The 18,819-nt window shown below is 67.4% G+C and overlaps 2 protein-coding genes across 4 annotated transcripts in view; one reads left to right on the top strand and one right to left on the bottom strand.

Moving 5' to 3' along the window:
• Positions 1–2,955, top strand: part of TBC1D2B (TBC1 domain family member 2B) — a 59,717-nt gene extending 56,762 nt beyond the window's left edge. For both annotated transcript variants that reach the window (XM_059179786.1, XM_059179787.1), the window contains exon 13: positions 548–2,955. In XM_059179786.1, the coding sequence (XP_059035769.1) occupies positions 548–740 (193 nt within the window). In that variant the 3' untranslated portion in view covers positions 741–2,955. The remainder of the gene's footprint in view (positions 1–547) is intronic.
• Positions 2,956–4,783: 1,828 nt separating this feature from the next.
• Positions 4,784–18,819, bottom strand: part of ADAMTS7 (ADAM metallopeptidase with thrombospondin type 1 motif 7) — a 39,831-nt gene continuing 25,795 nt past the window's right edge. For both annotated transcript variants that reach the window (XM_059179789.1, XM_059179788.1), the window contains exons 9-24: positions 18,509–18,653; positions 17,683–17,775; positions 17,341–17,486; positions 16,057–16,226; positions 15,741–15,874; positions 14,755–14,875; positions 13,526–13,770; positions 13,198–13,339; positions 11,516–11,642; positions 11,041–11,254; positions 9,482–10,717; positions 8,491–8,643; positions 8,021–8,194; positions 7,785–7,931; positions 7,060–7,222; positions 4,784–5,142 (exon numbers count right to left, since the gene is read on the bottom strand). In XM_059179789.1, the coding sequence (XP_059035772.1) occupies positions 4,985–5,142; positions 7,060–7,222; positions 7,785–7,931; positions 8,021–8,194; positions 8,491–8,643; positions 9,482–10,717; positions 11,041–11,254; positions 11,516–11,642; positions 13,198–13,339; positions 13,526–13,770; positions 14,755–14,875; positions 15,741–15,874; positions 16,057–16,226; positions 17,341–17,486; positions 17,683–17,775; positions 18,509–18,653 (3,568 nt within the window). In that variant the 3' untranslated portion in view covers positions 4,784–4,984. The remainder of the gene's footprint in view (positions 5,143–7,059; positions 7,223–7,784; positions 7,932–8,020; positions 8,195–8,490; positions 8,644–9,481; positions 10,718–11,040; positions 11,255–11,515; positions 11,643–13,197; positions 13,340–13,525; positions 13,771–14,754; positions 14,876–15,740; positions 15,875–16,056; positions 16,227–17,340; positions 17,487–17,682; positions 17,776–18,508; positions 18,654–18,819) is intronic.

An 18,819-nucleotide genomic window follows, 5' to 3' on the forward strand; every position in this document is an offset into this window, starting at 1 on the left:
CCATCCCGTGCCCTGCCCTGCTGACCTCTCTCGCCATCCCGTGTCCTGCCCTGACGACCTCTGTTCCCGACCCGTGTCCCACCCTGCTGACCTCTGTCCCCACCCTGTGTCCTGCCCTGACGACCTCTCTCCCCATCCCGTGCCCTGCCCTGCTGACCTCTCTCCCCATCCCGTGTCCTGCCCTGACGACCTCTGTTCCCGACCCGTGACCCACCCTGCTGACCTCTGTCCCCACCCTGTGTCCTGCCCTGACGACCTCTGTTCCCGACCCATGTCCCACCCTACTGACCTCTGTCCCCACCCTGTGTCCTGCCCTGCTGACCTCTCTCCCCATCCCGTGCCCTGCCCTGCTGACCTCTCTCGCCATCCCGTGTCCTGCCCTGACGACCTCTGTTCCCAACCCGTGACCCACCCTGCTGACCTCTCTCCCCATCCCGTGCCCTGCCCTGCTGACCTCTCTCCCCATCTCGTGTCCTGCCCTGACGACCTCTGTTCCCGACCTGTGTCCCACCCTGCTGACCTCTGTCCCCATCCTGTGTTCTGCCAGGAAGCTGATCAGTATCTCCTTTGGGGACCTGAACCCGTTCCCCCTGCGCCAGATCCGGAACCGGCGCTCCTACCACTTGGAGAAGGTGCGGCTCGAGCTCACGGAGCTGGAGGCCATCCGCGAGGACTTCCTGCGAGAGCGGGACGCCAGCCCCGACAAGGGCGAACTGGTCAGTGACGAGGAGGACACCTGAGCGCTCCCCACCCCAGGACGCTGCTCTTGCCTTCACAACCAAAGTGTGCCAAAGATCCCCGGCAGGGATCTCTGCTCGTTGGGAAGCCCGAAGGCGGTGCCCGTGGCCTCCGGAAGTCTGCTGGGCGGACGTCCGCGGCCACGCTGCTCTTTCTTACTCGCAGGCGCGTCTGTTCTGCGTCCAGCCTTCCCGTGCGGGGCGGGCACTGCCCGGTGTGCCCCGGGGGAGCCGCTGGCCGCTTTCCAGAGCCTGTTGACAGCACCGTCTGGGCTTTGTGCATGGCTCGCACCCTGGGAACCTGCTGTGGGCCGTCTCCCGGATTGCCCCCGTGCGCGGACCTGCTGCGCTGCACGTCGCCCCCCCACCCCACCCCACCCCACCCCAGGCTGGAGCGCAGCTGCTTCGGGGACCGTGAGGTGAGCGGCACAAGCGCATCCACGTTCAGAAGCAGCCTGTGGAAACCGGCCACCTTCCGTGCAGGGCGAGCGGCCTGCGGTGCCCCGTGGCCCTCCGAATGCCCCACGCTCCCCTGGCCCCGTCAGCCGCCGGCGGGTGGCTGGACTATCCCAGCCCGCGTTCTGTGCAGCTCGTCTCCGGGAGGTTCTAGGGGAGACCTCCTGTCTGCAGAGTGACGTGGGGTCATTGGGACGACCGCCCGCTCTGCACAGCAGGCCCACTGCTGGGGCGTGCCCTGCCGGAGGGGACACAGGAAGCTTCTGGGGATGCCCTACAGGGCAGCGTGTGGCGGGGGGGTGACACTGTCCGCCGGTGCTGGGGATCTCCACCCGCTGGGCCAGGGCCATCGCTTGGGGCACAGCTTGGGGGAGCGGTCCCCCTGCCGTGCTGCCCAGAGGCACGCGCGTCCTTGCAGGCAGCCTCGCCCCTCCCCAGGGCCTGTGTGGTCCTGGCTTCAGGGTCCCCGCTGCCTTCAGCAGGTCAGGCTGCCCACACCATTCTGCAGACTGGGGGCACCATCTTTCTGAGGCTCCGCAAAGAGGCTTTACCCAGGAAGGCAGTTCTTGCTTTATCAGTCGGCGGACCATTCCTGATCCTGCTACACCGGCGCCCCAGGGCAGTGGACGGGGTGGCTGCTGGAGGTTGACTCGGGCCATGGCCTCACTGCCATCTGCAGACTGTGCCCGCTGCAGCCCCGGGGCAGCTGACCGGCGGGGCCACAGCAGCGAGGAGGCCCCACACGGTTGGGCTCTGGTTTCCAAGCGGACTTCCCTGACAGGCCTTATCCTGGGGGAAGATGCTGCCTTTCAGACTGGGCTGCTTGTGTCTCTTCTGCCCCAGAAGGGCCCCTCTTCGAAGCACCGGAGGTGGGCACAGGTGCCTGTGTGCAGCTGGAGCTGTGGTTTCGGGCACGGCCAGCAGGGCAGTGCTAGTGTCGCTGGGGAGCTGTCCATGCCGGGCGGTGGCCGTGAGAGCAGTGCTGTCGTGTGGGGAGCAGATGGGGGACACTTTGCCGGGGCCACCCCATCCCTGGGTGTCCGGCGGGGTGGGGGGCGCTCGGCCTGGCCCGGACGGGGGGCAGGGTGGAGAGCGGCAGGCCGTGTGCCCACGTCTCCACTGCCCACAGCGCAGGGCAGCTGCTGGCCTGCACGGGGACTGCTTGGGTGTTTCACAGGCTGAACATCTGTTTATACTTTTGTATATTTTTCACTACAGTTTATATTTTTATAACTATTTTTATCAAGGTTTTTCTAGATTACGTACACCTATTTTATGTAACGTGTTCTCCTTTGTGAATAGCTCCGCGTGCGCGTGTGTGTGTGTGAGAGAGAGAGGAACAGAGCAGCCAGGGTTGCGCCCCCCGTGGCCGGCACGACCCCTCGCTGCTGTGTGGCAGTTTCTCCTGGTAGCGCATCCCTGCGCGGCCTGGCCTCCCACAGCCCCCAGGGCTGGACCGAGTCGCTTTCCTGCCCATCGTGTCCAACTAGGAAGTATTCTAGGCAAATCGCCAGCGCAGTGTTCGTGCTCATGCACAGACCCCCCTCCCTGGCTTTGTGCGGGGCCGTCTTCCGGCACGTGCCCGGGGCAGCTGGGCCCGCCTGGGGCAGCCCCGACGGGGGAAGAGGGGAGGCTGGCGGCTGCTTCAGGGGCTGCGTGGGAGGCAGGGGTAGGTGACCTCCCTCCGTGTCACTGCGGCTTCTCTGAGTTAAACTTTGGAACAGTCGGACTAAAAAGCCAAATAAACTACTAATTTGTATAACGTTCTGGTTTGAGATGCAGTTGCAGTCCCTCGTGATGGGGCTCAGAGGGGATAGGACTTGGCTGGGAGGGGGGCGACTCCGACCTGCAGCTGGGGTTTCTAGGTCCACGCTCTTGGTCTGCCCCGGGGTGCGTGGGTCGGGGGTCTTGGTCGGCCGTGCTGCCCTGGGTGCCGCGGTCAAGCCGCAGGGGAACTGGGGGCACGGAGGGGAGCGCTTCGGGGTCCCGGGCTTCTGTCAGGAGCCGGCGCAGCCCCCCAGGCCCCCGCCACAGCTGCGTCTTGCCCGCCTGAGTCACAGGCTGTTTGCCTCCTGTCTGGGCTGACCGCTCCGGCCCAGCTGCTTCGGGGGACGCCATCCCCCCCCCCCCCCCGCAGCCCCCACCGTTGGGAACACATGCAAGCATGATTAAGACCAAATGTGTTTCCACAGTGTGGGGGAGGGGCGCCGGGGGGCTTTCCAGAGCGAGCGGGTAAGGATGGGCTGAGCTCTCTCCTGGGACAGACTCAGCTAGGCCAGGGGCACCTGAGGTCACAGCACGGGGACAGGGACCCCCATGCTCGGCGTGGGGCAGGAGCCCAGAGGGAGGGGCCCGACCTCGGAAGGGTTGCCGCCATGCACCGCACCGGCCCCGGGAGGCCGTTACAGAGTATGGGTCCCCAGGGCCTCCTGGGGCTGCGGGGCTGTCGCAAACACAGGAAGGAAGTCTGGTACCCCTTCCTCCCCAACTGCACGGCGATGCTGGGACTCTCACAGGCCCGGGAGACTTGCTTTCCGGAGTGACTTCAGCCCACCTGTCCCTGCATGCAGCCACCCTGGGGCCCGCAGGGACAGCGGCTACCAGGAGGGCGGTTCCAGGAGGGCCTGGCCAGACCCACACTGAGCTGGGAGCTTCTTGGGCCCCGTGGGGCGTGTTCCTGGAAAGGCTCTTGTGTGTGAGCGGGGAGTGGGAAGCCGGGGAGTAGCTCTGCCCTCCGTCCTTCCTCGGAGGGACCGGCTGGCACTTGCAGCTGGCTTTAGTGGCTGCTGGGTCTCTTGCTCTCGGTCCCTGGGGAGTGATTTTCCACGGCGCCCTCCTACCCCAGCCAGCCATAAGGGGCCACGTGGCCCTCACCCCACCACACACAGCTCAGAAGCCACCATGCACGTCACAGGATGTGTCCCCTGCAGGCATCTGGGGGCCTGGACCTCCCTGAACTTTGCTGTCTCCCATTTGGAGAAGGGGCATTGCAGGCCCCAGGAGCAGGACTGGGGAGCAGGCTCCAAACGACACGGCCACTTCCAGAGGAGGGGCTGGGTCTGGCAGGGCAGGGCTGAAGCCCAAAAGCCCCTTGCAGCACCTCCGCCCCCTGCTGCCGCATTCAGGGGCCCGGCTCCGTGGGTGGAGGTCTGGAGGGGGGACAGAACCAGCTACAACCCGCCCAGCCATCTCTGAACACGGGGCCCACAGCAGAAAGGGACAAAAGGCCGCCCATCTGCTCCTGCCGGCAGCCCTGTCACCCCTGGGAGGTCACTAGGCTCCACAGAGCTGCCGCCTCCTCCCTCTGGTGCAGGTGAGGTAACGTGGGGGTCCCAGAGGCCTCAAGGCCATCCCCAGGGGGCAGTCCCTATTCCCTGAGGCGGTTGCCTTGAGACAGTGGTCTCTGAGGCCCTGGGGTGGGGACGCAGGGGAAGGGCTGGGGCCTGAGCTGGGGGCACAGAACGAGCGTGGCCAGGACCACTGCTCCCCACAACCCATGGAGGCCACCATACACCTCGGGGTCACGTGAGGACGGAGAGCAGGAGATGGGCCCTGAAATCTCCCGACGCGAGAGGAAACCACGCGGCAGGTTAGAACTGGGTGCTCATTTATGTATAATAACAATAAAGGTTATGCAAACTGTTAAAAAAATACTTTTTCTTGAGGGAGGGGTCCCCAGCCCGCCACCAGCAGGCCGGGTTAGCACCTTCGGGGTGCAGCCCCCGGTGGGGCGTGAGGTCCGTGCGTCTCGGCGAGGGGTTGGTGGATCCGTGCGGCCCGGACGGGGCTGGTCAGCGGCGGGCGACGCGCTGATGGCCGCGGGAGGGGGCTCCGTCGCCCGGAGTGGGGCAGGAGCGGCAGCACTGGTTGCGGATGGCGGGCAGCTGGCATCGGCCCAGCAGACGCAGGGTCTCGCAGAAGCCGAAGGACAGACGGTCCCGCTCGCAGCCTGTGGGGACGGGACAGGAGGCAGGGCAGGGAGGCTCCTCACGATGGAGCCTGGACACCGCGGTGGGCCGCCCGCCACTCCCAGGGTCTCTGGGCTCCAACTGTCGCTGGCTTTGTCCCACCTGTCCCCCCAGGTCTCTGGGGAACTGGCCCGGCTACACCCCGCTTTCCAGAGGAAAGGCCCTGGGACCCCCACCTCAACCAACTCCAGTGCTCCTGAGAAGCCAGCCAGCCTGCCGCCCCTCCATCCCTCCTGAACCCCGCAGCCCCCCAGGTCGGCCTCAGCCTCAGCTTCCGGGCGAGGCCCAGGGAGAGCGGGCGGGCCCGGGCTCTCCCCGCACAACCCGGGCCTCCGGAGCAGGGATGGAGGAAGGCTGCCCTCCCGCCCTGCGTGATCGGAGCTATTTGGGGAAGCACTTTGCTTCCAGCCTCCTGGCCTTGCTCCCGCTGCCGTGGACGGCCCCCAGCTGCCCAGCTCATGCCAGCGGACGTCCCGGGGGAGGAGGGAACAGCTGCGGGCCCGGCAGAGGGCAGGAGGTAGCGGCTGCGTCCTGATCTCACGCTGTGACCTCACGCAAGCTGCTTAACCTCCGGGGGGTGGGGTGAGGGTTCCCTCCTCTGCCAGCGACCCTCCTCCCCACAAACGGATGTGGGTCACGCTAGGTCAGCGCTCACCGTGGTGACCTCACACTCTGGGGTTTCCAGGCTTTCTTAATGTCTTGCCACACATCTCCCAAACCATCCAAACATCCTGGGGCTCCAGGATCCTGGCGTCCCTCCCCGCACCAGCCTCCGCCCTGAATGCCTCATAGGGGACACCTGGCGGTTCAGCCACGTCACCAGCCCCCCTGCCCCCGCCTGCAGTCCACCGGACCCCCTGGCCTTAGTTCCCAGCAGACAGCCCAGCCCCCCAAGCTCCGGTGGCCCGGAGCCCCGTGTGAAGGGCGGCCCCCATGTGGAGGCAGGTGCTGTAGCCGCTGCTGGGAAGTCCCGCAGGGGGCCGGCGTCGGGGCAGGGAAAGCGGCACCCCTGCAGGGGTCTAGGGCCCTGGGATGGGGGGAGGCCTGGGCAGTGTGGCAAGGCCGCCTCTCCTCTGGGCCTGGACCAGGGCCACCAGGAGCCCGTGGCATCAAGACGGCAGGTGAGGGCAAGTCCCTGAGGCACTGACGGCCACCCTGATGGCCACAGACTATCCTCAGGGCGGGGGGCAGCGGCTGAGAGGCACAGAAGCTGCCAGGGTCTCCCCACTAACAGAGGGGCCCTGAGCCCTCTTCCTGACCTCATGGCGGCTGCCCACACGGACAGTCTTACGCGGCACCACCTTCCCCGAGCAGCTCCTGGGCCCTCCCCCAGCACCTGATTTCTGCTCTCCCCACCCTGCCCAGGCCGGGGGCTGCCCAGGAAGTGGAGCCCAAGGCCACAGAGCTGGGAGGGGGCCTGGGTGTGAGTCCAGGGCCAGCTTCCTGCGCTCAGTAGCGCAGGGGAGGCTGGGCTGCCGGGTCCCTGGCCACCTCTGGCTCGGGCCCTTCTTCCAGGAGGACGTAGCTGGCCAGGAAGGAGCCAGCCGCCGGCGGCCAGCCAGACCCTGGCAGGGAGACCACCTTCTGCAGCCGCAGTGCCTGCTCTGGGTACCCCTCCCCCGGCCAGAATGGGGGCCGGCAGCTCACCCACGCCCGGCCTCACTCAGTGGGCCATGGACACCAGGGGGAAAGGGAGCTTGCTGGAGGTCACACAGCGACTTGGGGGCCGTGTCTGCTGCCTCCCCCCTTCCTTCCCTAGAGAGGAGTGCCCGTGGGGCGCCCATGAGGCTGGGGCCCCTTAGCTCTGGCCCGCAGCCTCACAGTCCTCTGTGGGCCACCGAGGATCCCGTCTCCTGGTCCTCCCCACCCCGACCCCGCGCACAGCACCACTGACTCACGGGGTGCCTCGGTGAGCTCGCAGTCCTGGGCGCCGCACGGCTGGGAGCTCTCGGGCCAGGCCTCGTGGCCGCACTGCTCGCTGTCTTCCTCGGGCAGCCCCGTCTGGGTATTGACACACCGGACCAGACGCCGCTGCACACCGCCGCCACAGGCCGCCGAGCACTGCACAGAGGGGTGGCGGTGAGGGTCCCCCTGGGCCAGGTTGGGACCTGGGGGGGCAGGGCACCCCTGGGGCACTGCCAGTACCTTCCCCGGGCAAGTCCCTGCACCCGCGGCCTCCCACCCCGTCGCCCCTCCCCCAGAGAGCCCTGCAGGGCCAGGGAGGGGCCCAGGAGCCCCCGGAGGGTGGGTGGCAAACCCTGACACAGCGAGCGGCCGGGCCGGCCACAACCATGGGCAGCCAAGAGGAGGGGGTGGCAAGTGCCTCCACCAGGGCCCTCCATCCCGTCAGGCTTCCAACCACTGAGCCCTGCGGGCCTCACCCCTGCACCCCGTCAGGCCTGCCCCGGGCCTCTGCTTCCAAGCACTGAGCCCTGCGGGCCTCACCCCTGCACCCCATCTTAGCACCTGCCCGTTTCCTTTCGTCGGCACGGTGGGGCCCTGGCCTGGCTGCCACCACCGTGTGTGGTGACCAGAGAGCCTGGTGCACAGCACGGGGTGATTCCTTCCCGAGAGAGGGAGGCCTGGGTCGCAGGACCCTAACCCCGCCCGCGGGCTGCCTCACCTGGCCCCAGGGCCCCACCACCCACTGCGTGCAGGGGTGCGTGTTGCAGGCCCGCGTGCTGTTGGGTCTCAGCGTCTCCTCACAGAGGCCCGGCTCTGGGCAGGTCACCAGACGCTGCTGCTCGCCGCCACCACAGGCCTCCGAGCACTGGAAGGGGCAGGCAGGGAGAGGGCTGGGGTGCGGCCAGAGTCTGAGGACACCCCCCCCCGCCCCGCCCCGGGCTCTCTCAGCCTCACCTCCCTCCAGGAAGAGGTGTACCAGCTGAGGCAGGGCTGCAGCCCGCAGGCACGGTGCGCCGGCGGCTTGGCCCGCCCCAGCTGGCAGTGGAAGGGCCGCAGCGGCCGCAGGTCCCGCATGTCCACACACTGCACGTCCCGCACGGAGGACCCTCCGCCACAGCTGCGGGAGCACTGCAGGCCGGGGTGTGGGGTGAGCGGACCCCATGCCCCAACCCTGAGAGAGCTGGCCCGGAGCCAGGGCAGCCGCCCAGGGCACAGGTGGACAGGACGAACAAGGGAGCGGCGGGGACAAGGAAACGCCGAGGGAGAGGGCAGCCAGCAGCCAACGGGCTCACAGCAGGTCCAAGCAACCCGGGGAAAGGGGAGGAGGCAGCCGGACGAGCCCAAGGACGAAGGCACAGAGCCCCCCTGCCCCAGCCTGCACAGGGGGCCGGGTGGACCTGGCACGCACCCCGAGGCCCACACACCTTACTCCAGTTCCCCGTGCGCCAGGCAGCACAGGGCCTCAGGTGGCAGCGGCGGGCGGGCTGGGGCCGGCCAGCGGGAGGGCAGTCGTCCTCGCGGCCGGAGCTACAGCGCACGGACCTCCAGACGGCACCCAGGCCACAGGTGGTGGAGCACTAGGGACCGGGGCCGGGGCACAGGCGTGAGGGCGGGCACCTCCCCGTGCCCCCCCCCGCCGGGGCCACCCATCCGGGGGCGGGGGAGCCAGCGCCTCGCCTTCCCCATCTGCAGAATGAGCTCTTCCACCCGCCTCCAAGGAGACACAACTGTCCACACTCACGGGGACACAGGAGGGGGCCTCGTGGTCACGACCAGGTTCACTGCTCCCCAAAATCCCCTAGGAAGGGAGTCTGGATCCCTCGCGGAGTCCCTGCCTGTCCCTCCCCACCCCAAAATGAGGTGTCTGGACACAACTTCCACAGGGATGATGTGCGGGCGCCCTTCAGCCTCTGTCCGTCAAGTTCAGACCTCGCGGCCCCTGACCGAGCAGGGTGGGGCCCCAAGGGGGCTCCCGGTGGCGAGAGCCTGAGCGGCCCCTAGAGAAGCTGGGCTCAGCCCCACTGCCCCCGGGGGAGCCCACTGGGCCTGGGGGCCCCAGAAGGGCTTCCATACCAGCACAGCTGTGCCGGGCAGCACCGGGCGCAAGCAAGCTAGAGTCTGAGGGTCAGGGTCCCAGCTGCCGCGCTCCGCGTGCGACTCCGCCTGCCCTGCACTGTGGCCCCGTCTTCTCCGGCACAGACCTCGGGAGACCCTGAGACTCGCCCCCCTTACTGCTCACATGGGAACCTGAGGCTAACAGGACCGACTGCCCCCAGGAGCACATGGAGGGCAACAGGATGATGTGGGGCCACGGGCGTCCGGTCCCCGGATCCCGGCATCACCACAAGTCTGGGAGGCAGGGCCGTTTCCCGACGAGTGCGCGGTCACAGGGCCTACTCGACCCCAGCGCCTTACCTCGCTCCAGTTTCCCACCTCCCAGCTGGCATTCCTGGCTGGTGGCCCCTCCTCGGCCAGGCTGGGGTCCAGGGGCTCGGCCTCGGGGACTCTGCTGCTGTTGGCCGAACTGTCCTGAGCGGGTGCAGGCAGCAGCACGGGGCTCGGGGGCGCCTCAGAGCCAGGGCCTTCAGGCTGGCCCACAGGTCCTGGAGCCAGCCCCCAAAATGGGTGCTCGAGGCCAGGGGTGGGCACCGGAAGGAAGGTTCCTGGCACAGCTGCGGTCTGCAGGTCCCACGGGGCTGAAGGGGTGGGAGTGCCCGGTTCCAGGGGGCCGGCCCTGCCCCAGGTGGCTGGCAGAGCGGCTGGGGCAGGAGGGGAAGGAGCTCCCCCGATGGGGGGCCACAGCTTGGTGTCCGCGGGGCCTTGGGGCAGGCTGGTTGTTTGGGGGTCTAAGTCTTCCTCCTCGTCCTCAGAGAGCTCGTTGGCCCCCTGCCAGCGTGGGGGGTTCGGCTGGCTCCGCCCGTCTTCCCCTCCGGGGAGCCTGTTTGGGCCCCCAGGGGCAGCAGGTGTCTCCATGCCACCGATTAAAGCAGGGATCCAGGGCCAGCTAGGGAACCCCAAGTCTGGGGCCTCGGTGGGGGTGTCCTCCTCAGGTAAGAAATTGACCAGGGGGTTCCCAGGGGCCTGCTCCGAGGGTGGGGCCAGAGAGCGGCCAGCCTGGCTGGGCCAAGGGGCAGGGGTCCCGTCTCCCCGTGCGTCCTCCTCTGCGGTCCCAGGAGGCTCGGAGGCCGGCAGGGGGGTGCCTGTGGGGGACTCGGCAGGACTGTTCAGGGGTGGGGGTGTCCAGTCCCCTGCCCCTGCCAGGTCTGGGTCTGGCTCGTTGAAGGGCCCATAGGACAGGTCCTCGTGGAAGTTAATGAAGTTGTAGTCATAGTAGAAATCGTCCACAAACACGGGCCCCGGCGGGCCTGGCTCCGGGTCTTCCTTGATGGCGTTGTCCATGCTAGCCGGCTCAAAGGGTGAGGGGAGCAGAGGGTGTGAGGCCAGGCGGTCGGGGAAGAAGTCGATCTCATTGAAGAGCTCGTGGCTGGGGGAGCCGCTGCCTGAGCCTTCGGGGTCCGGGCCCCGAGGACAGGGCGGCAGGGAACAGGGGGCCCCAGCAGCTGGCCGCTGGGCCTCATCACAGGGGACGCCGGTGTTATTGGTACAGAAGACACTTCGGTGCTGAGTGGCCTCCCCACACGTCGCCGAGCACTGCAGAGGAAACCAGGCTGAGGGGCACAGACCAGGGGAAGCTGGGGCCCAGTGGGGTACCTGCCCCTGCTCGAGATCAGACGAGAGGTCTCGGCCCGCTCTCTCTGGCCCCGTCCAACTCAAGACCATGCCCGGTGGTGGCAGCAGGTTGCCGGGGCACCCTTGTCCCCGGGGCTACGGGGACACGGGCCAGCCGGGGAATGCCTCCCTCCCTCCCGCCGTGGGGGCCTCGAGGTCAGGGCCCCCTGAAGACGGCCTCCACCTGCCCATAGCCCAAGCCCGATGGCGGAGCTGGGGCCGGGCCCTCCCGTGCTGATGCTCACCTGAGACCAGTCCCCCACGGCCCAGGTGGCCGGACAGGGCACGTGGCGGTTGCAAGGGGTCTCGGCAGGTGGCTGGGGGAGGTGGGCGCAGGCGGGCGGCTCCAGGGCACTCTGCTCGTCCAGCCCCACACTCTGGATGCAGAGCACAGCGCGGCGGGAGAGGCCCCCGGGGCCGCAGGAGCTGGAGCACTGCTGCCACTCCCCTGCCCACCACCTGCCGGGCACCCGGGCTGTCAGTGTCGGGGTCCCCACGGCTCAGGGCGCAGCCCCCCGTGTTCCTCCCCCTCTCACCCCTGGGGGAGCCGGGCAAGTCCTGAGCCCATCTGAGCCCCCCCCCCCACAACACCTGGGATGTCCTGGGAAGGCCGGGCGGGGCAGGGGCAATCACCCCCAGGGCTTGGGAAGAGAGGCCTTGCCCTGTTCCCTCTGCTCCACTGGGGTCCCCAGGAGAGGGGGCAGTGGGGGCCCGGCTCACCGGGCTGGGCAGGGCTCCTCATTGCACTTCTGCTGCCTGTCGTCGGGCCGGCTCAGGGGGTCACAGTGTCTCTCGTCCACGGGCCCCGCCTGTCGCTCAGTGCAGTGCACGCTTTGCCTTTGCACACCTGGGGGCCGCGGGGGCTCAGCCTCAGCCTGGCACCGAGGGTGCCCCCCACCTGAACTGCCCTGCACCCCAACACAAGCCCACACCCACTCTGCTAGTCACTCCCAGAGCAAGTCCTCCTGGCCTTCACCTCTGGCCCTGGAGGGGGAGCAGAGTGTGCAGGCTCAGGGGACGGTGGCCAGCCCCCTGGTTTCCGAGCTGGGAGGCCTTGGGCAGCTCCCTGGGCCTCTCTGAACCTCAGCGTCTTTGTCTGTAGCAGTAATACCTGCCTCGAAGCCGCCAGCGAGGGAGGACATCATGGGGTCCTGCAAACCCAACCCCCGCCTGAGCGCCTCCCTCCCAGCAGGGTCCGTGCTCAGAAAAGGGGGAGCCGCAAGGAAACTCATCAGACCTCTCCTCCCCTCCAGCAGACAGACATTCCTCTCCAGCCCCACAGTCCCTGCCACCACGTGCCTCTGGGTCTTTGCACGGCTGTGCCGCTCACCTTCCCACGCACCCCCACACCATCTCCGGCAGCAGGACCCCCTCTAGCAGGCTCTGCCTTCATTCCTGCTTCCCTCACAGCCCAGGAGAGTGGATCTCCTCAGCCTGAGCCTCCCACCTCCTACCCACTCCTCCCTAACATAATTCTGCTGTGCAAGGTAACCGTGGGCCCCTGCTGTAGTGCCCGTGCACCGAGGGAGGTCTGGGGCACAGTCCTTCCAGGGAGAAGAGGGCACAAGTCCCCCCATGGGGGTTAACCCCAGGCCCCTCCTTCCTGCCTGGAGCACAAGAGGCCAGGAGAGAGCCATCTCTGCAGGTGTGAGGGGGACTCCCTGACAGGAGGAAGCTCCTGGGTCCTTAAGGGCACCCCAGGCCATCCTGCCGGCTTGGACCACGCCCCGGGGTCTGAGCTGCTCCAGCCAGCCAGGGCCAGGGACCGCACTCACAGCTCAGCACGCACCCCCGACCGCCGCCACCACTCCACGAGCAAGGCCCCGGCGTCTAGTTTGTCCAGTGGATTTGTTTTCATGGTTGTAAGTTTAGGGATGCTTATGTGGCGCAAGAGCATTCCAACGGCTTTTGAAGATTTGCGCCAGGGTTCGGGGGGGGGGGGGGGTGCAGTGTTCATCTTATCATCAAACGAGCGCTTTTGGGAACGCTCAGTTGTCTGTCCTGGATTCCCGACGCCAAGCTCCCCGGACACTGAGGGGCAGTGGGGGTGCCTGGGGCGGTAGCCTGTCTGCCGCAAGAGCTGGGGGAGGCCCGGGGCCCACACTCACGGGGGCCTTGGGTCGGGTCTCTGGCACGGGGCAGAGACAGAGGCGGGAGGCCCGTCGGGGGAGAGCAAAGGGCGGGCCGGCCGCGGCCGCTCTGGGGGCTGCACCAGCACGGGGCCGGCCTTGCCTCATCCCGGCAGGCCCGTGAGAAGCGGCTCTCAGCAGCCCCACTCCAGACGCGGGGCTGCGGGGGTCCGGGGGCCGGCGTTCCAGTCCGTGGGCGCTCGCCAACCAGCACTGAGCTGGAGGCGGAAGCCGGTCCCGCTGCCCAGAGACCCGGGGCCGACCCGTCCTCACCTGTGCCGCAGGTGACCGTGCACTGGGTCCAGGGCCCGTAGCTCCAGGAGAACTTGGGCGGCTCGACCTGGCCAGGGCCGTCCGCCTCCCGTTGGATGGTGTACTCGTAGCGCACCCCGGGGTTGCGCTCCTGGAACAGCAGCTGGGGGCGGCAGGCGAGGGCCATGAGCACCAGGCGTCCCCCCACCCACCTGCACGCCATCCCCAAGGAGCCGAGCCCAGCCACTCTGAGCGGCCAGGCGGCCTGCCTGGCCCGGCGGGGAGGGGGATGGGCTGGACCCCTCAGGCCCCGCCCCTGTTCCCCCATCGAGTCCCAGGCGGCAGGCACCTGGATCCAGACGGGCTCGAGGGTGGGGCCGGCGGATGTGAGGTTCTCCCAGTTGCCGATGCGCTCGTACGTGAAGGTGGTGCCGGCCACCCGGTAGATGCCGGCCCACTGGATGGTCCAGCCGCCGTTCAGGAAGTACTTCTCGGGGTCCTCGCCGCGTAGGGCCAGGAAGTTGGCGGCCTCCGCCACCTCCTCAATGCGGATCTCACGGGCACCGGCCGGGATCAGCCCCACATCCACGTAGCCTGTGGGCCAGGCGCGGTGCCGAGGGTAAGGGGCGTGGTCATCCCCTCTCTTCCCGGCCCCCCAGGCTGCTGATTCCACCAAGAGCTCAAGATTCTGAGATCCACAAAAGGCAGAGGCATCCCTCTGTCCTAGGTCACCTAGCAAACCTCCGAAGGCCCCTGAAGTCCTGCCACTGGGACCCACGCGTTCATCCCCTCCTGGACACCGGGCTGCGGTCCGTGCCACCAGCCTGGCCCTTCCCCTGGACACTGTCCTCGCTGCCAGCCTCACTGTCCTTTCGCAGACTGCACATGCTTCCCCCTAGGGCACGGGTACCGCCGTCACCCCCGTCTGACAGATGGGGAGACTGAGGTCCAAGGAACGAGGTAACATGCCTTGGACTCTGTGGGCTGCGGCTGGGTGTCCTGGCCCGGCACTCAGAGCCCACAGCACCCCTTCACGGTCCTGGAGAGAGATGCGCCTCCGGCTCTTTCTTCCCAGTGCAACACCTCTCCCACCTCCCCTGAGCCTTTTGTGATTCAGCTAACCTGCCACCTCCACCAGAAAGTCCCTGAGGATGCCCCCGGTCAGGACCTCCTTCCACAGCGCTCTCGGCCTAAACTAAATGCTGTGCACTAAACGCTTCGGCCACTCCTCAGACTGCGAGCTCCTCGCTTCTGTGCCCTCCTCACCTAGCACACAGTAGGCACTCAAGCAGTGTCTGTGAAACAGTGCTGGGGGTCTCTGAAGCCTCCCCAGAAGGGAGGAGCCCTCTGAAAGGCCTGGGGCCATCCGTAATCACCCCAATCAGCCAACCCGGGGTCCCCAGGCAGGAGGACGCCCTCTGAAGACAGTTCTGCATCAGGGCCAAGGCGCCCCAACAACTGCCAGGACCAGCCTGGGCGGCTTCCCTGCTTCTCATCTCTAGGCTGGGTGGGAACCCCAGGGGCCAAGGAGGGGACACCAACCTAGGAGCTCCCCCCACCAGGGGCGTCAGCCCGTACCCAGGCCCTCAGACTCCTCGAAGGTCCTGCTCACAGTGTGACAGGTGGAGCCGTTGCCGTGACACACGCCACAGCGGTCCTCGACAGCCCTGGAGTCAATCTTGAAGTCACAGCCCACATTCTGGAATACACGGGAGGGAGGCCCTCGTGCCGGCCGCCAGCCCCGGGCCCGGCTCCAGCTGCCGGGTCTGCCAGAGCGGGGAGGAGGGGCCTCCTCACAAGACCTGCCCACCGGTCGTGCCCTCTGGCCTCAGGCGGGACCCTTTGCCTCCCTGAGGGTGTTTCCCCAGTGAGAATCAGGGAGGTCCGTCCCGGCTGTAAAGCCACGCTGAGGGGCATGTAGCACAGGAGGGCACGTTTTGTGAATAGAGAGCAGGCAGGGCACGGGCACCCCAGGGACGTCCACCCAGGGTGGACGCGAGTCTCCCAGAAGCAGGGATCAATGTCAAAGGCCCTGGGCGAGCACCTCCCTGCTGCTCCCCAACCCCAGGGGCTGCAAGGCAGGGACAGCAGGGAGAGAGGGACACAGGTGAGGAGGACAGGCCACTGCTGGTGCTGGAAAGAAGAGGCCGTGTCGCCAGCAAACACTGACGCACTCAGCCAGCCCGAGCCCCGCAGGTCCCTGCAGCGGCCCGTGATATGGAGGCAGGAATGGGCTGCCTTTCTAGGACAGAGAGACCCGCTGCCTGGGGTCATGGATGCAGAAGGGCACGGGGCCATGGCTGGGGACCAGCTTCCCGGCGGGGGTTGCGCAGTACAGGCCATGGACGGTGGACGGGGGCAGGGGGTGGTGAGAAGGTCCGTGGTGCAGAGGCTGGGGCCTCGGCGCCAGCAGGGGTGGAGTCTCTACTGATGGGATGGCAGAGCTGGGAAGCCCATAGCACAGTCTGGGGAGGGGCGGGGCCAGCAGGGAACCCGGCGCAGGGGAGGTTGGGGGGAACCCACTGGGTGCTGGTGGGGGAAACGCTCTTCCAGCTCAGGCACACCTTGCAGATGCCGTTGATGCAGAGGTCGTGGCCAGGCTGGCCCGGGTAGCAGGGGGTGCCGTCGACCACAGCGTCCCGCAGCTTCACAGCAAAGTACTCGTTGGACGGGCGGCAGTGCAGCTCACAGGGGTTCACTGGGGCCCCAAGCAGAGGACACATGAGGGACAACCAAGGCGGGAGTCAGGGAGGCCCTGGGGTGGCTGGCTCTCAGCCAGGCTGATCGCGGGGGAGTGGGGCCCCGCGCTGGGGTGGGTGACCTCGGGCCCCCAGGACCCGGCCCCCGGGGCTGCTGTGGCCCGTGGGCAGCAGGACTCACCGTCATTGACCACGGGCACCCACGTGTACAGCCGGCCCTTGTAAGGCATGGCATCGAAGCGGCTGCACTGCACCTGGCGGAAGGAGGGGTGGCCGGGCGGGCAGGCCTGCAGGCTGCACAGGCGGAAGCGCTTCCTCTCGCCCACGCAGTACTTGCCTTTGTATTTGGGCCTGTGGGGAGAGCCAGGTGGGGCCGAGGGAGCATATAGTGAGCACCGACGGTGTACCTGGATCCAGGAGCAAGCCCTCAGGCTGACTCTGGGGATTCCGGGGACTCCCAACGCCCGCCGCCCCCGGCTCTGGCCCAGACCCTCTCCCTGCATGTGAGGACCTACAAGATTGTGGGGGGAACCGGGGCTGCCAGAAGCTGCCTCTGCCCCCACCCTGTAGTGCGCCCCTGGGCATGTCTTCGGCCCTGTCTGGGCTGCAGTCTGCTCGCCTGTCAAACGGGGACAGTGCTGCCCATGCAGAGCACTGGCGGGAGCCTGGGACAAGCTGGGGAGGGGCCAGCACCCCATCTCTGGCCCAGGAGACCCAGGGTCCCAAGGATCCCCCGTGGCTGCAGACTCCTTCCTGGTAGCCCCCGCAAGCACAGCACCTGAACCCCACCCCCATCTGGGCCAGGGTGGCTGCCCCCAACCCAGCCCAGGCCAGGATGCCGAGACCGGGCCGGCTCTGAGTCCCGCACCGGGAAGGGCAGCCTCGCCAAGAGGGCTCGTCCGAAGGAGCCAGGGAGCTCCTCGGTTCGCACTACCACTGGCTCAGCCTCTCCTGATTCTTCAGATCACCCTTTATAGGTGGGGAAACTGAGGCCCAGAGAGATGAAGTCACTTGTCCCAGGGCACATTGCTGTCCCCTCTGGTCTCAGACCCACAGGCACTTGTGATGTGAGTCCTTACTATGCCCTTCCCACTGACCAGTTGGGGTTTTCGTGCTTTAGCTCTGCTGGGGCTGCCTGCTGCAGTCACCCCAGAGTACGGTTTCCCTGGAAACTGAGACCCAGAGGAGGGGTAGACAGGGGATTTGAACCCTGATCCCTCTAAGGTCCAGGGTCTAACCTCCCTCCAGCCAGTTCCTGAGCTGCTGGGCCTTGCCGCTCCCCTCTGCACTGTGGCCAGCACCGGGACTCTGCTGCCTCCGCGATGCCCTCTGAGTGACCCAAGGTGGCCCTGGATACTCTAGACGTGGTCTCTGTGGGGACACTCCGGAGCGCAGGAGGCTGGGGCTGACTCTGCTCAGGGCACCCCATCCTACCCGCCCCTGGTGTCCCCAGCCCCGCACTCACACAGGTTGCGTGCACTGCCGCTCAGCACTCTGCACACCCATGCCGCAGCTCCGCGAGCAGACCGACCAGGCGCTCCAGCCAGACCAGCCGCCGTCCACAGCCTCGGGCCGGAAGCTGACGGGCACGCACTCCCCGTTCAGACACCACTGAGACAGACGGGGGTGGAAACAGCACCGGGGCCACCAGTCATCCCCGCCCCGGCAGGATGGAGGAGTCAGGGGTCCCCTCCCAGTCTCCCAGCACCCAGGAACTCCCTGGGAGTTAAACGGGATGGAGACCCTGACGGGAACCGGGCCTCTCCCCACGCACCCACCACGCCGGCGGGGGCTGCAGCACCCCTACCTTGTTCTCCCCACACCTGGTACCATCCACGGCCGCATCCAGCTTGGAGTGACAGGTGGTCCCCACAGAGCACCACAGAGTGTGGCACACATTCTGCAAGGAAGACAACACAGGCCATACTCTCACCCCTGCCTGGGGCCCCTGGGGGTGGCAAGGGGGTGGGGCTGAGGATGGGACTCCCAGTGGGCCCCTCCCATCTTCTCCCAACCCTGCCGTCCTGGCGTGCCCAGCCCTGGGGTTTGCAGCTCAGAGCATCTCCAGCCCTGCCCACTCATACCAGCTCCACCCACACACCTCCTAGCCCCACCCACTTATAACAACTCCACCCACAGCCCTTCCAGCCCCGCCCACTCACAATTAACCCCTCACTCACCCCAGACCTTCACCTCCCAGTCCTGCCCACTCACACCAACTCCACCCATGCCTCTCCCGGCCCCGCCCACTCATAACTAGCCCCACCCACTCGTACCAGCTCCACCCACACCTCTTCCAGCCCCGCCCACTCGCCAGAAAGACACCTCCCAACAAGCCTGGGTACTCTTTTACAGGGTGATGGCCTTCACTTCAGGCGATCTTCCCCGGGGCCACGCAGCAGAGCTTTTGTTTTGCCCTTTATAAAGCAGCCCTGGGAGGTGAGGGGCTTGCCCAAAGCCACAGTCCACAAAGGGTCCACCCAGTAATCGGACCTGGGTCTGTGCCACGCAAGCTGCAGTGGATCCCACAGCCCGTGGTGTCTCCCATGCACCCCATAAGGGGACGAGCCCAAACCAGCGCACACTGCAGGCTGGGGAGGCAGCCCCCCGCCCTGTGCGCACCCCACACTCACATCCATGTCGTCACAGAAAGTGGAGTAGGCCCCGTACTGGAGGCGGCACTGGTGGCCCACATCGTAGAGGACCCCAGGTGGCACGGAAGGGAAGTCGATGATATCCTTGCTGGGGGAGTCGTCCAAGCACAGGCCCCACCCTCGACTGCAGAGAGGGCACAGAAGGACAGGGCAAGGGGGGGCAGCCTGAGAGACCCACAGGGGAGGCCTCTGAGGGGAGGGGAGGGCACAGAGCACCAACCCTCCTTGCTCACTGCAGCCCACCCTCCGATCCCCAAACTAGCATTCAGGGTGCTCCCGTTCCCTCCCCT

Source organism: Mustela lutreola, chromosome 7, assembly GCF_030435805.1.
Source record: "Mustela lutreola isolate mMusLut2 chromosome 7, mMusLut2.pri, whole genome shotgun sequence".
Lineage (NCBI taxonomy): Eukaryota > Metazoa > Chordata > Mammalia > Carnivora > Mustelidae > Mustela > Mustela lutreola.